General features: G+C 42.5%; 1 protein-coding gene across 11 annotated transcripts in view; it reads left to right on the forward strand.

Annotated features, from left to right (window-relative positions):
* The window catches only part of KIAA1109 (KIAA1109 ortholog), a 294629-nt gene that overhangs the window by 114928 nt on the left and 162289 nt on the right, over positions 1-17412 (forward strand). For all 11 annotated transcript variants that reach the window (XM_044302174.1, XM_044302098.1, XM_044302121.1 and 8 more), the window contains exons 23-28: positions 552-680; positions 4080-4199; positions 8453-8733; positions 11194-11444; positions 11666-11921; positions 16111-16951. In XM_044302174.1, coding sequence (XP_044158109.1) covers positions 552-680; positions 4080-4199; positions 8453-8733; positions 11194-11444; positions 11666-11921; positions 16111-16951 — 1878 coding nt within the window. The remainder of the gene's footprint in view (positions 1-551; positions 681-4079; positions 4200-8452; positions 8734-11193; positions 11445-11665; positions 11922-16110; positions 16952-17412) is intronic.

Raw genomic sequence — 17412 nt, forward strand, 5'->3', positions numbered from 1 at the left:
ACTTTGTGCTTTCAATGATGCCATATAATTTGCACATAGCACTTTTATATGCACTGTAATGGCTTTTCCTTTACTGATGGAATATTGAATTTTTTGAAGCAGACAGCTTTTAAATTGTACTGCAAAATATCACAGCTGTTTAGCTTTTCCACAAATTGGCTGAAAGAAGATGAAAATTGATTTAAAAGTATGTGGGAAGGGAAATGTAACCTACTTTTCTTATTTATCAGCAAATGCTGGGCTGCAGGTGACCACAGAACATTAGGACAAAGAACTGTCAGAAAAGACTAATAAAATGCTGTTACTATTAATATGCAGGGATAAAATAAGTCAATTTTTAAAAATGCAAAAGCCCCGCTATTGAGTGGCTGAATGTATAAGCTGGCAAATTGTGCCTAGTTATAAAATACAATATTGTAGATTATAAAGCGGCAAGGATAAATCTCCTTTTAATTGGCAAGCTGTGCCAATGTGTTCTTACTTTTATAATATTGTTATTCCTGATTTCACTTCTATAGTCCTTACCATGCTAGTAACATGCTGTCTTGCAGCTGGCGTGCCTGCTGGATTGGGGGCAGACCTTTGTGTTCCATGTCGCGTGCAATGAGTTCCAGCTGGAGAGGCCAAAATCTGTGGTGATATGCCAGCATGGTATTGATCGGAGGCTTTGTGATGCAAAGGTTAGTATAATATTATTTTACATTTACAGCTTTTACAATTCTTGAAATGTGAAAAATAAATAAAAAGTTGCTTTTAATTGAGGCAACTTCCTCTTCCCTTTTAGTGATCAGTTTTATTTAAAAAAGTAAAGTGACAAGTAGGGCTGCAGCTGTCAATTTATTTTAGTAATCAAGTATTCTACCTATTAATCCAAAGATTAATCGAGTACTCTAATAAGAAAAAACTAATTAAAAGAAAGTTTTCTATAAAAAAAAATTCACCAGGCCCCCCCCCCTGCCATCAGCCCCCCTTAGTTCCATTAGTTCCTCCCCCAGTGCCACCAGCTCCCTCCAGAGCCATCAGCTCCCACATGCCATCAGTTGCTCCTCCTCAGTGCCATCAGTTTCCCCTCCAATGCCATTAGTTCCTCTAGCAGTATCATCAACTCCCCCCTCTAGCAGTATCATCAACTCCCCCCCCCATCAGCTCATCTCCCAGTGACACCAGTTCCCCCTCCAATGCCACCAGCTTCCCCCATACCATCAGTTGCTCCCTCTCCAGTGCCATCAGTTCCCCCTCCAATGTCGCCCGCTGCTCACAGTGCTACAAGCTCCCCCCAAATGCCATCAGCTCGCCTCCAGTGCGATCAGCCCCCTGCAGTGCCACCAGTTCCCACATGCCATCAGTTCCCCCTCCAATGCCACCAGCTCCTCCCAAGTGCCATCAGTGACAAGCCTGTTGATAATTGATCCCTATGGTGATACAGTTCTCATTTGTAAGCCTGGGGCTACTTGGCGATCTTGACCAAGACACATACTGACGATCACACTTTTACAGTGCCACATTGCAACTTTTGGCTTGCCTTCACTATGACACTGTAGTGTCCTATCCCTTCAGGATTTCTTTTGACTCTCTTGTCATCAGAACCCACAAGTTGACTCCAGTATACATTCGTTATACTGCAATGTTGCTAAGTGAAAGGGTGGTCTTCAGTCACTCGACAGGTCTCTTGGTTGAGATTGCTGTGTAACCCTAGCTTAAATTGTAGGTTTCGTCTTGCAGAGATTTCCTACGTTCCATTTAAATTCTGTTAGTTGCTCCTTAGTGAAAGGCTGCAAACTGATCATTTTTTTAATACTAATGAATTAGGCCATAAATGAGGCATAATATATGCCAATTTGGTGGCCCCACCCACTTTGACATTCAAAACACTTTTCTGACGTGTTTCATTCTTTCTGGTGCAAAAAAGGGAGAAAACTTGATATATTTGGCGCAAATCAAAACGCCATTATTTTTGTGCATTTTAAATCATAATTCTGTTGCAACATGATCAATAAATGTTGCACAATGTGTACAGTTCTTTAGGATGATCCTGAGAAGAAACTGACACACTTCTTTGTCATTCTTGGCCAACCTCCCCATTGTCCCAGTCTGTGTGTGTCACTATGATTTTCTCTTAAAAAAGAACTCCCACAAAAATGTCATTCTCTGACCTGTTAGAAAGGTACTTGATGTAAACTGTAGTGAAGGTAATCTTTCTTACGAGTGTCTGTATTTGTGAATTATCCCCTCCCTTCTGATCCTTAGTTGTGTCATGTGAGCAGCAATCAGACCTTCCAAGTAACACAGCATCTTATGTGTGGACAGGAAGCCAGTTTCTCTATGTATTCCTATGGCAGCCTCAATGTCAGTCTCATAGGAATGAATAGATAAGTAACTGGCTTCCTGTCCTGTGTCAGTTGGAGATCAGAGAGCTGGTCACATGACACAGCTAAGGATCAGAAGGGAGGTTATAACTCACAAATGCAGTCGCTAGTAAGAATGATTTTCACTACAGATTACATAATGTACCTTTCTAACAAGTCAGAGAATAAAAAATTGTGTGGGAGTGCTACTCAAATAGTGACAGGTTATGTGTCTCACATGATGTCTTAATGTCCAGCCGTCCTGTCAGGAAGTAGCTTAATTGGATATTCCGTTATTAGCCGTTGTCCCCTTTCCACAGGATAGGGGATGATGATTAGATCAGTGAGTGTCCTACTGCTGGGACACCCCCAAGGGTTATGAGAATGGGGACCGTGTAACTCTCAGGACCCCCTAAGATGAATGGAGCTGCAGGTCCGGTATGGGTACGGCCACTCCATTCATCTCTACATCATTTCCATAGACAACTTAGTACAGCACTCGGCTATTTCAGGTACTCCTATAGAGATGAATGGAATGGCAATGCAAATACCTGACCAGTGGCTCTGTTCAATTCGGGGACCCTGAGGGGTATCGGATCCTCGTTCTTGTGATCATTGGAAGTCCCCATGGTAGGACCCTACTGATCTAATAGTTATCCCCTATGCTATTGATGGGGGATATCCTCTCGCAACCGGAATATCCCTTTAATATTGCAGGGAATGGAAGAGGATAGGTTGGTACCAAAAGCACAGAGGAAACTTTTAAATGACTTTTAAAGGTAATATGTCACTAAAAAAAAATAGTATGAGATGGTGATTTCACTGCAAATACTTTATTTTAAATAAATTAAAAATTACTGTTAGAACACAGATTACTGTCAAAAGTAATGGAAAGTATTTGCAAACATATAAACATTGTAGACAGCTTTAAAGGGGTGGTCCAACCACCTTCCCCATCACAGCTGATGCAGAGACAGAGAAGGAAGGCTGGCTTAGCAAGTGAACTCAGCTCTCTGCAGATGCTAGAAATACTACCATGAGAGGGAGTCTGAAATCGGGTCGTCAGTGAAGTTGTATCCTTAGGACAAGTGATAATAGTGTGATCCTTGGAGGTCCAATTGCTCATACCAAACACAGGAACAGGGGTCCCCAAATCCCTGTGTGAATGGAGAAGTCATGCTCATGCATGACCACCTCTTTTTTCCCTTCTGTGGGGTCTGATAGAGCTAGCTAAGAATTGTACTCAGCAGTCCCATAGGCAGATGCATGTTATATGTTGGCCAACCCATTTGTTAATCAACCAAAGGACTTTATATGTCTCCAGACAACGCCTTTAGGCCCCATTTACACAACTCTATTTTTTCTCCGCATTTGATCCGCTTCACTTTTTGATTGGCGGGGGTCAAGCACTCGGCACCCCTGCCAATCAGCTGTTCTGCAGTACTACACAGCTCTGTCCATTGTGTAGAGGATGGAGCTGGTTACTGCAGTGAACGACTGTCCAGTTCCAGCGTTGCAAATTATATGATGCAATAATGTGGTGTTTGTGAAGGTAATTATTTTTTATTTTGTTGTGAAAATGGAATAAATGTTAATTAAAAAGTAGAGTAGAATAGCACAGCATGCTAAACTTTTCCAATCATCAAAAGATTCTTAAGTGAAAAGTGTGAGCACAGAGTGAACGAAGTGTTTGAAAGTCTTGTTCACCCATTGCTTCGTTTTTCCTTTTCAAAGCTGCGCTGTTACCCAGGACCATGCCTTCCAGCTGATAACTTGAAGTACAGAATGACTCGTCTATCAGCAGATGGTGCAGATATTTACATTGTCGAGCACGGCTGTGCTACAAACATTAAAGTAAGTTCCGTGCATTTATTAGTAACAACAGAAAACTATTAGAAACCCCAACAGCTAGGACCCTGTTCACACTTTATGGGAGGCTCCATCGTCATGTTTGATAGGAAGTATAGCATCAGCATGCAGCAAGGTTCACCTGATCAAAATGATTGACATTGCAGCAGAAGCCAACCTATTTAATCATAAGTCAGTGGAGACTATTGGTCACAGTTGGTGTCAGCCACATGATGGATTTGGCACACAATTTTTTCCCCATTTTGATGTGACAGCACAGAGAAGCAAAAAAAAACTTGATGTGTGACCAGAGCCCTGGTATGTTAAGCACTTGGTGCTTTATTGTTACAATGACATTGATTCCTGGTAGGGCACATGGTCGTTGTAGAGGGAAGTGCCCCTTTTAGGACCTCTTTTATTAAAGCTTCTGTTCTGGAGAACCTGGTGTGATAATGCCAAATTTCCCCTGCCAGAAAAGTGTGACCTTTATGATTTCCCTTAAAGGGAACCTGTCACCGGGATTTTGGGTATAGAGCTGAGGACATGTGTTGCTAGATGGCCGCTAGCACATCCGCAATACCAAATCCCCATAGCTCTCTGTGCTTTTATTGTGTAAAAAAACAAACAATTTGATACATATGCAAATTAACATAAGAGTCATATCTTACTTGTGTGACCAGAGAAGAGTCATATTTTCAAGCTCTGACTCATCTCAGCTTAATTTGCATATGTATCAAATCGTTTTTTTTTTACACAATAAAAGCACACAGAGCTATGGGGACTGGGTATTGCGGATATGCTAGCGGCCATCTAGCAACCCATGCCCTCAGCTCTATACCCAAAATCCCGGTGACAGGTTCCCTTTAAAGGGGAATTGTCATCTGTATGATTGGATATCACTGGGATATCACTTTATTATTGTAGAGAGTCTGGCCTCTGGGACCTCAATACGGGAATTGTCATCTGGATGATTTGATATCACTTTATGATTGTAGATAGTCTGACCTCTGGGACCGCAATGATCCTGGGGAATTAATGCTGATTTAGCCCTGTGCGGACTTCTAAGTTGTCCCTGCACAGTTGCTCTTCTGGACACCGGGCTGTGAAGGGAACGGCATCACAGCTACATTCACTTGATTGGGGGCCACAGTGCAGTTTCCTGGGATGCCACTATGCAGAATAGAAATGGCATGCAGTGGTAAACCAGCGCTAGGCCCCCTTTATTCTCGGCACTCTACTGCTGGGACCCCCACCGATCACGAGAATGAGGGTCCCGTAACCTGTGCAGCCCAGCTGAAATGGATGCAGCGGCTGGTTGGTAATGCGCTCCGCTGCTCCATTTGTCTCTATGGAAGTGCCGGAGATAGCAGATGGAAACAAAAAAAGGTAGTAGTTACTCATTGCAAACAGCCAAGTCACTTCAACAATTTTCCTATTTATAAAAATGGGAGCTATTATCCATTTGGTTCTTTTTGACAACTCTGGCAACCTTGCATATTTTTTTTTTTGTAGTGATAGCTGTATAGGGTGTTTAAGGCCATTTACAACCAATCTGTGTTGCTGCAGTGCATTTAAAATGAAAAATGATGCAAATAGTCTTAAAAAGAAAAGAAAAATCATCATTTTGTACCTATAGCATCTATGGTATAAGCACTGTGTAGTTGGACTTAAGTCATATTACGTTCCATCAGTCCCCTCATTCTTTCCAACATACATTTGATAGGTAAGAAAAACCTAGGGTACAGATGGAATAAAGTGTATGGTCCACTGGTATATGGGTATCCACATCCATACAGCAGCCTGTGGACACACTGCATACACAAATTTCATTGGTACAGATCTATAGACTATGATATTGACCTGACTATCCATGCAGAGTCAGTTCTCAACATCTTATCTCTAACCAAAAACCAATATGTTTATTATTAAAGGGGCTGTGCTAGGTTTTCAAGTTATACCCTATCCCCAGGTTGGGGAATAACCAACTGATTGGTGGAGGGTCAACCAATGGGCCCCCACCGATCCTGAGAACAGGGGTCATATTTCTCCAGGCCTGTTGGTGCGGCAGGTCGAGCATGCTCCCTGCTGCTCCATTCATTCTCTGTAGGACTGCTGGTGTTAGCCTGTACAGCACTCGGTTGTTTCCTGCCCGTCTTGGATTCTCTAGTCCCATAGAGAATAAATGGAGCATCAGGGCGCGTACTCAACCTGCCGCTCCATCGGAATGGGGGAACCCATGTTCTGGAGATCGTGAGGTGCCCAGCAGTCAGACCCTCACTGATCAGTTAGTTATCCCCTAGGGTAGTGTTGATCCGATCGAATCGAAGCCAAACAAATTGACTTCAATCCGAATTTCAGAATCTATTTTTCCTAGAATGGCGGCAAAAACCCCCAAAACATACTCATCCATTCGCTCGCGGAGAGGCCGTCCCGGCCCAGTGATGTCACGACTTATATCAACTTGCCTGGGCGCAGCTAAGCTCTGGTCACTTGAATGGAGCTTCGCCCCGCCCATGCCAGTGATACTAGTCGTGACGTCACTGGGCCTGCGGTAAACAGTGAGAAGGCCGCGGCGCCACTGCCAGCGACGCTGCCTTCTCAAACAGCTGATCGGCAGGGGTCCCGGGTGTCGGACCCCCGCCGATCAGATGCTGATGATCTATCCAGAGGATAGATAATCAGTTTAAACAAAGTGCAGAACCCTTTTAAGATACTGCGCAAACTTGTCAGAGGGGTGACTGGCCGGACGTGGTCATGTCATGACATCACCGCGTGAGATTTTGCGCGGTGTCTTCAATTAAGATGCCCGCGATGGCCTTGTCACATACAAATGGATAAGGTAAGTATGTATTTATTTATTTTGAACTGGATTATCCCCTGAAAGAACTTAATTTTAATCTCAGATGCCGTGATCAGCGATGAACGTGGCATCTGTGGGGTTCAATGATTGGGGGGGTTACTGCGCCCGCTACATACAAAGAAATACGCTTTGGGAATTTTATTTGTGAAATTTGGCGAAGCGGGCAAATTAAATTTTTCATAATTTCGCTCATCAGCACCCTGGGTGACTTGAAAACTTGACACAACCCCTTTAACTTTTCACAAGTACAGAAGGTGCTCACCATTCTAGGAACAGGGGGATGAAGGCCGTGTTAGTATTATTTCTCCCTTTACACTTGAGCATTTCTTAGTGTTCATAGTTATTCAGTGCTCTTGATGTTGGTGGTAAACATCCATTGTAAATTAGCTTCCGAAATTGTGTTTGTTGGGAATTTGACCATAGTGTATACCTGTAATAAAGAAGCATTTCCATATCAGGAAGTTGTATGTATAGATCTACAGACCTCTTACTAAAATGCAAACACGACTGGACTTTCAGATCCATTAACTAAAAACATGCGAACACTATGGGTGCATTTATTTAGACCGGCGTTTTAGACTCTGGTCTTAGTAAACCTCTAAACTTTAGGTGGATCCGCCAGAGTTTTGAAGAGGCTGTCCTAGCTGTTTTACATTTAGACCTTTTCCTATGCCTAAAACAGGCATAGGAAATGGTAAATGAGACGGGCATGCTGGTTTTTTAGACCTGGCGTGAGCAGGGAGAAGTCGCAGATTGCGGCGCAACTATCACAATTTCGGTGTCTGAAATTCGCATTCCAAGAGCTATAACTTTTTTTCATCAATGTACTTGTATGAGGTCTTATTTTTTGCAGAGCGTGTTATAGTTTTTAATGCACCATTTTGGGTACATATGATTGATTAAAGCCAGCTGTTTAGCTAAAACCCTCTTTGTTTACGTCAGTAAAAAGGGTTAATATAAGCATATTTCAGTTTAATAAATGACCCCCTATAATTTTCCAGCTAGTTAATTTTAAGTCCAACCTCCAGGATACATACCAAGTATCTTGATGGTTAACACGATTGTAGGTAATTTCCCCATTTCATGACTTTTCCTATCTGTATAGCCCTTTGGTATTAAAGCCTTAAAGAGGACATTTCACCACTCCTGACATGCCTGTTAATAGTTTCATGTATTCCCTATGTAATAACAATTCTGGAGCATCTATTCTTATGGCTCTATGTTGTGCCATTCCTTTATTATTTGTACTAGTAGTTATGAATGAATAGCTAGCAGTCTGCAGTAAGGGTACAGAGGGGTGTTGACCAGTTATCCGGCATAATAAAACTATACAAGGTCCGCTCACAAATTCCTTTTCAAGGATCATTTTATATCACTGTGTTGTGTGTTTTTTTAACAGATGGGTGCTATTCGACTTGCAAATTGTAACCTCCATAACCAAGCTGTAGGTGAAGGTATTAGTGCAGCTATCCAGGATTTCCAGCTGAGACAGTACATTGAACAGCTGGATGGCAGCAGATTGGGACTCCAGCCTTCAGTTTTACGCAGAGCTTATTGGCTGGAAACTGGCTCTGTGGTTTTAGGGCTTATTACAGCAGATATAGCCCTAGCTGCCGACCATTCTTCCAAACATGAGGTCCAAAGGCGCTTTTTGGAAATTCATGACAGCAGAACTAAAAGGTGAGTTTGGCTGAACATTTTGTGGACTCCGTAGCAGTCATTGCAAGTAGCGTGCTGTGTTAACATCTTTAAAGGGGTTATCCAAGTTCTATAATGCCCCTTCATATGCCTGGGCCCCTCACAGAGGTTGTACTTGCCTCGCTTCCCGGCACTCATGTCTCTTCCCATACCGGCACGGAACGAGCCTTCCTAGCGTCACCTGCAATGCTAGGGAGGCTCGTCCCCGTCGCAGCCTGCTATTGGTGGCCGATGCCGGACAGGGAGATGCAGCAGCGGCCATGCCGGTATGAGAAGCGACACGTGTGTCGGGGAGCGAGGTAAATACAATCTGTGTGTGTGTGTGTGGGGGAATTATAGAACTTGGATAACCCCCTTTAATACCCACTAGTACCATTTATAAGTGAGCCAAGATAACACTGAAAGGGGAGTATATAGCTGGACTATCAGACAGCGTCTGGACCAGGCAGTCAAGTTGAAGAGCCAGTGATACAGACACAGAACAGGGATTAGGAGTTGACAAACATAAGTAAGCAGTATATCATAGATAAATGTTATTAAAGAGGTTTTCCAAGATTTTTTAAATGATTACCTACACCGATAGGTCATCACTATCTGATCGGTGGGGGTCCAACACCCAGGTCCCCGCTGATCAGTTGTTTGAGCTCACAGGTTTTCCTAGGCCAGTGACGAGTAGCTCGACCCCATTCAAGTGAATGGGACTGAGCTGCAATACCGAGCACAGCCGTGATACAATGTACAGCACTGTGCATAGTAAGCTGCGAGAAGGCAGCGGTGCTCACAGAAGTGCTGCTGCCTTCTCGAAACAGCTGATCGGCGGGGGTCTCAGGTGTCGGACTCCCATTGATCATATACTGATGACTTACCCAGGGGATAGTAAAAAAAAAAAATCTTGAAAAACCCTTTTAAAGTGCAGAAATGAAATGTTATGAAATTAAATCAGTTAATGCAATGTTGTGCTTGTATTTTGTATGATATACCTTACTTAACAGGTTATCCTAGATTGTAAGATATATAGAGTTCGGACCGCGCTTATCATCAAGGCCAGTATGCAAACAATTTTTCTTTCTTCCTTTTACAAGAGAGCCGAGGGCTGCAAATATCCTTTAAATGGATATCCTGCAACTAATAAAGATTAAAATAGTGTAAGTCCGTATGATAAGATAACCTGCACTGTGCAGTGCAGGTTATCTTATCATACGGACTTACACTATTTTAATCTTTATTAGTTGCAGGATATCCATTTAAAGGATTTTTGCAGCCCTCGGCTCTCTTGTAAAAGGAAGAAGGAAGAAAGAAAAATTGTTTGCATACTGCCCTTGATGATAAGCGCGGTCCGAACTCTATATATCTTACCTGCTTAAAGTGTGACTGATCCCACATCACTTTTCGGACCTGCTGCATAGCATTATTGCGGACTGGTGATAAATTTCTTTTAGGTTATCCTAGATAACACTTTTCCTTAGACTTTATTAGGGCAGAAAGTCTGCTAGAGGAGGGTCAATTACTTGCTACCCTCCTCTAGTAGCCAGAGTGGAGAGTCACTGGAAAGAGCTGCTTCCATTTTTGTGGTATCCTTAAAGGAGTTCTGCACTTTGTTTAAACTGATGATCTATCCTCTGGATAGATCATTAGCATCTGATTGGCGGGGGTCCGACACCCGGGACCCCCGCCGATCAGCTGTTTGAGAAGGCAGCGGTGCTCCAGCAGCGCCGCAACCTTCTCACTGTTTACTGTCAAACCCCCGCCGATCATCAGAGGATAGATCATCAGTTTAAACAAAGTGCAGAACTCCTTTAAAGTAGTATTCCAGAATAATAAAGACTTGACAATGGTATGCAAATGCTTTATAAAATAGCAGAGCTTATACTCTCATCACTGGTCCGCTGCCACTCCTAACAGTGCCCGGGTCCCCGCTATACTCCACCTCTTGCTGGTGCTCCTGTCCCCGCATGGCAAGAAAATGACCATGAGTCCCCCTCAGCCAATCACTGTCTGAGATACCGTAGGTCATCATTGTATCTAGTGCAGGGATGCTCAACCTGCGGCCCTCCAGCTCTTGTAAAACTACAACTCCCACAATGCCCTGCTGTAGGTTGATAGCTGTAGGCTGTCCAAGAATGCTGGGAGTTGTAGTTTTGCAACAGCTGGAGGGACGCAGGTTGAGCATGCATGATCTAGTGGTTGACTGACTGGCATTCACAGCTATTTCTTGCCATGTCTGCATAGGTATAGGAAGTGAAGGGCAGCAGGGCCCCTTGAGCCTCAGCAGCAGGTGAGTATAAGCTCTATTTTTTTATTTTAAGGTTTTTGAGTCTACGACCAAGCTTTTTTATTCTGCTGAAATTGTGAGAATTCATTTAAAATGAATTAAATTCATTTTTAAGGAATTGTGATTCACTTTTTAACTGACAAATATCTTTTTATCTCAATTAATTATAGGTTGTGGTTCCTATGGCCTGATGAAACTGTAAAGAACAAGAGGAGTAGAAATAAGTGTGGTTGCTTGGGAGGGTGCAGGTTTTTTGGTGGCACTGCCACGGGACTTGACTTTTTCAGATTGGAGGACCTGACCCCCTCCAGTAGCTCTGCATTTTCAAACACCAGTTCTGAGTCTGATATGTACTATGGACAGTCTTTACTGCAACCAAGTGAATGGATAATTACTAAAGAGATTCAGAAAGCTGGGGAAGGTGGGCATGACATTAAATAGATTTATTTTCAAGTTCTTTTGTTGTATACATATGTAAGACATTTACTATAAATTGTACTGGTACAAATGCTGTAGAAAAGACAGCTTGAATACGGCTGAAGAACCCAAATTTGAACTTCGCGTTATAGGGGCTTCTCATCTTCGGAATGTGCTTTTCTCTTCTTCTAAAGAAAAAGAAAATAATGCGTGTTTGTTTTTTAGGTAAGACTAATTGCTGCAGACGAAAGGAATGGGACTCCAGGTCTGTGGTTATAGAGATCGAAAGAAAATCGCAGCACTTAAGCCTACAAGTCCCACTACGTTCTCATAGCTCATCATCTTCTGAAGAGAACAGCAGCTGTAGTGCTGCACTTCCCTTGCTGGCTGCTGATAAAGACAGCCCATCTTCTGTTACAGAGGAAAGCCTCGGACAAGTCGACTATCCACCTCGAGCAAAATCACAAGATTCCCATAGAAGGTGGCTAGTTTTTGTTGTATTAATAGTTTATTTGCTGTATGACATGATTTACAGGGGTCTTCACCATTATCAACTGGTGCCCATTTCAATGATCTAGGTAGTCACAAAAAGTTTTCTTGGAAAGTGAAACTAAAAATATACCTTTATTTGGTGTTTATATTCAATCATTTGCCCACAGGTATGCAATTTTACATTTTTACAGTTTGTTGTTGCCATAGACTGCTAAAAAATATATAATACTGTTTTTTTATAGGTTTATTTTGCTTTAAAAGCCATCAAAAAGTTGAATTTCAGTTCAGTAAGGGAGTTCTGCAACCTGATGTAGGCCAAACTGGCGTAATTAATATCATTTAAGTTTTTGGGCGCAAACGTGTACTTGAGAAGATTATCACTATATATATATATATATATATATATATATATATATATATATATATATATATATATATATTTCAAAAAACGAGGCAGCACTTCCAGATTTCGGTGACAGGGTGAAGACCCCAAAACTTTATTCCCAGCAACGTTTTGGCCTACTCAATGAGGCCTTTGTCACTGAAATCTGGAAGTGCTGCCTCGTTTTTTGAAAAGTACGTATCGTGGAGGAGAAGCCGACCTCTGTGAGGAATTGCACCTAGTACACACGGTCTGACTGTGCTGCTGCGGTATTTGCTATAATATATATATTAGGAGTGCACCGAAATGAAAATTCTGGTCCGAAACCGAAAATTCAGGATACCCCTTGACCGAAACCGAAACTGCCTTTTTGCCCAAATACTTTTAAAAGACCCCCCACCCCATAACAGTGCCATCCACAGACCCCCACCCACCCCATAACAGTGCCATCCACAGACCCCCACCCACCCCATAACAGTGCCATCCACAGACCCCCACCCACCCCATAACAGTGCCATCCACAGACCCCCACCCACCCCATAACAGTGCCATCCACAGACCCCCTCACCTCATAACAGTGCCATCCACAGACCCCCACCCACCCCATAACAGTGCCAACCACAGACCCCCCCCCCCCCATTGTACAATTAATAGAAAATAGCGGGGAGGGACTGGGAGGAGGAGCTGGGGGCCGGTGCATTCACTGTGCTCCGGCCCCCAGCTCCAGTAGTTATAAAAAGTGTGCAATTAATAAGGATTCTATTCATGAGGCCCCCTCTGCAGTAGAACATTCAATATAGCCACATCCTACTCACAGGGCTGTTATCTTAATGCTGGCCGGCCAGGCAGACGAGCGGCAGCGTCACGACTGACGTCACATGCCTGCGCCGCCTCCTTCATTCAGAAAGTAGGCCGGGCACATGACGTCAGTATTAAGATAACAGCCCTGTGAGTAGGATGTGGCTATATTGAATGTTCTACTGCAGAGGGGGCCTCATGAAAAGAATCCGTATTAATTGCATACTTTTTATAACTACTGGAGCTGGGGGCCGGAGAACAGTGAACGCACCGGCCCCCAGCTCCTCCTCCCAGTCCCTCCCCGCTATTTTCTGCCGATATGTACAAATATCGGCCGAAATGGATTAGGTGCATTTTCGGCCGATATTTTCGGCTGCCGGAATTTCGGTGCACCCCTAACATACATATATATATATATATATACAGGACAAATGACGAGGCAGCACTTCCAGCTTTGAGTGATAGGGTGAAGACCCCAAAATAAACTTTAATCCCACAGCAACGTTTCGGCCTGCTCAATGAGGCCTTTATCAAGCTTGATAAAGGCCTCATTGAGCAGGCCGAAACGTTGCTGTGGGATTAAAGTTTATTTTGGGGTCTTCACCCTATCACTCAAAGCTGGAAGTGCTGCCTCGTCATTTGTCCTGTATATATCTTGGAGGAAGGGCCGGCCTCTGTGAGGACTTGCACCCAGTGCACAACGTCTGACTGTGCTGCTGCATTTTTTGCAATTTTATATATATATATATATATATATATATACACATATATATTAACAATGCATCACAGGTGCTTAATGGCTCTTATTAGACTGCCCAATATTCAGACAGGATGGTTTTCATCGATGCAATGTGAATGTGCTGCCCGATAATGGTGCATCTTCGATACTGGTGACAAACAGGTCTACTAGTCAGTTATCAGGAAAGAGCATTCCTATGAATGCTTGTTTCCAAAAATTGTTCTGACTAATGCCTAATTCCCACGACCATGGGGCAGCTGTGCTGATTTTGCATTGCACACCCATTGACTGCGGTCCGCAAAACAGGCACAGCCGTCCCATGGTTGTGTGAATGTGACCTAATAAGGCACTAAGTATGTATATTGTATTTCTGAAGTAAAAGGACCCTTTCAAGGGGTAGATGATTATGAAGGAACGTTTGTACACCCAGTCATTGCCACGTATAAATATGGTACATATCACCCAATGAATGAGCAAACACATGTTTGTTGACTGATATGACTTTTTGGGCATTATAAATAATCCGTTTCACATCCACCCCCTCCATACTATTGGTAATTGCCTCATGTAAAAGGCACTTTATTAATGCCAGTTGACATGCTTATTGTCGAACAGTGTTAGTTAATGGGAGGACAATCTGGCCATGTTAAAAGGCCTTAAGACGTCTAACACTTACTAAATATACTCAAGCTTTCAGCCTTTGCAAAATCCTATTGGAGCAAGTTCCATAACTTTACAGTGGATAGTAAAGTATCACTTTAATATTGAGATTAAAGGGGTTTTCCAGAATTGTAGTATTGATGTCCTATCCTCACTAGAGTTGATTATTATAAGATCAGTGGAGTTCCAACACCTAGCACCCGTGCAGATCAGCTAAGTATGGGTGTCTGTCCATTTATAAGGTACAGCAATGTAAATTTGGTTTTGCTGCAATTGCTACTAAAGCTCACACTATCTCAAGTGAATGGGACTGAGCTGCAGCACCTGGCACAGCCACATCCAAATGTACCATGGTGTGTCTGGCTTAACAATGAAGTGGTGAGCTGCCGCCTCTTCATTCAGCTGGTGGAATTGGCCATTAATTTCGGAGTTTTGAAAAACACCTTTAATGGTACATCACAGTGGCTGAGATAATGTATGGGGTAGGCTGTTGCATTAAACCCTCTCCATACATGGTGGGTGCCAATTGTATTGTACAGTAGGCACCCGGCCGCAATGACAGGGAACAATGATCTTACCGAATCCCCATCATTTCACCCCTCAAATGCCAAGATCTACACGTTTGTGGCATCTGTAAGGTAGGGCAGAGGAGTGAATCTCCCTCTGTCTTCAGATCAGAGCCCCTCAGGGAAATTGCGGGGGTCTGATTGGTTACCAAGGCAGCCTGGCAACTTCTGAAGCTTCCCAGGCTACCATGGTAAGCTCCCTACTAAGCTGTGCACGAAGCACAGCTCAGCAGGGAGCATGTCAAATTTATTTTACCCTAATAGAATCTAAATTAGGGTAAATGGGACAAGGGATCAGAAGATCCCAGGTTATGGCCTCTAAGGGGGGTTAAGATTTATCATTATAAAAGTAAAAAAAAGCTTTAAAAAAGTTAAAATATAAAAAATTTCAATCACCCCCCTTTCTCAAGTCTACGTGTAAAAATATATAAACAATAAAAAATAAACATATCCGGTATCACCACAATTGAAAATGTCTGAACTATTAAAATATAAAATAAAATTTCTATGTGGTGAACACTGTAATGGAAAAAACACAATTTGGCGGTTTTTAGTCACCTTTTCCTCCCAATAAAATTGATCAAAAAGTCGTATGTACCACAAAAATGATACCAAAAAAACTACAGTTCTGTGGACAGAAAATGGCGATGCAAACAAAATTTTGACTTTTTTCAAATGTTTTTAATGTTTTTAAACTATACAAATTTGGTATTGCTGAATTCGTATTGAGCCGTAGAATAAGGAAGTCATGTCATTTTTAGCAAACAATGAACACTGTGATGTCAAAAACCTTGACGAAATTGATGTTTTTTTTTTTTTTTTTTTTTTTTTCGCTTTTTTCAATTTTACCCCAAAGAGAGTTGTTTTCCAATAACAGACTTGGTAAATTAAATGGTGCCCTTAAAGAATACAGCTTATCCCACAAAAAATAAGCCTTCAAATGGCTATGTAAATTAAAATTTAAAAAGTTGCATGTGCATGAGCCCTTCCTTATATAAACATAATTATCATTTGACTTATTTCTTGATTTCAGTGTTCCTGTTGAAGCTTCGGAAGGTAGCCCTGTTTCTCCAAACTCTCAGGACAGATCTGTGGTCCATTCTCCACTCCGATCTCCTTTGAAGCGTCAGGCATCTGTTTGCTCAACAAGACTGGGCAGCACTAAGAGCCTGTCTGCTGCCTTTTATGGGGACAAGGCCCCAGGACCTGTTGGAGTTCAGTTTAGTAGTGATGTCTCACGTAGTGATGAAAATGTCCTGGACTCACCAAAGCAGAGGAGAAGTTTTGGTTCCTTTCCTTACACTCCATCAGCTGATTCCAACTCCTTTCATCAATACCGTTCAATGGATTCTAGCATGTCAATGGCAGACAGTGAAGCATACTTTTCTGCAGCTGAGGAGTTTGAACCTATAAGCAGTGATGAAGGCCCTGGCACATATCCTGGAAGGAAAAGACGAAAAAGGCAGCCTCAAAATATTGACTACAGTCGGAGTTCAATATACCACAGTGTAGAAGGTCCTTTAACTGCTTCTGCCCCTGGAGAAGACAGACTGGATGCAAGAATGTTGCCAATCCGAACTCATGCTTCCCAGGCTTCATTTGTGTCTGCTTTAGCAGGGGAAGAAGAGCCCTTGGAGCATACATATACAGTGGAAGCTGAGAAACCCACAGACAATGAACAGACTACTCAGCAGCCTGTAATATCTTGTTACCAGAACTATCTGAGCCAGTTCCAGGTGTTTAACTGGTCTGTAAAACACCCCACAAATAAAAGAACTTCAAAGTCTTCCCTGCATCGACCTTTAGATCTAGATACGCCGACTAGTGAAGAAAGTTCAATGTCTTATGAACAGCTCTGTGTCCCAACCTTTAAGGTAGGTCCAAATTGGAGAAAAGGTATTAATAGCTTAAAGGGGTTCTCTGGGAATTAAGAAAATAAAATAATTACAAATACTTAAATATTACTTTATTATAAATATATTCCCAAATACCTTTCATTAATTATAATGAGGAGCAATCATCAGGGGAAATAAAATGGCCGCTGTCCTATTAGAACACACACAACCTGTCCTAATTACACAGAAGGACAAGTTACTTCAGAAGCTATAGAGCTGCCTCATCCTCCTCTCCTTTGTCAGGGATTATGATCCTGAATACAGCTGATAAGATCTTCAGCTGAACCTCTGTAGGGCTAGAGTTCATACTTTGATGGTTCATTCTTTGGAGTCCATTCTTTGATGGTTTTAATGTTATGGCTGCTTAGTGTGTACATGCACAGTTTCTATATGTTTATACAGTATTGTAAAAAAGATTTAGGCAAGTGGGGGGAAAAATG

The sequence above is a fragment of the Bufo gargarizans genome, chromosome 1 (genome assembly GCF_014858855.1).
Source record: "Bufo gargarizans isolate SCDJY-AF-19 chromosome 1, ASM1485885v1, whole genome shotgun sequence".
Lineage (NCBI taxonomy): Eukaryota > Metazoa > Chordata > Amphibia > Anura > Bufonidae > Bufo > Bufo gargarizans.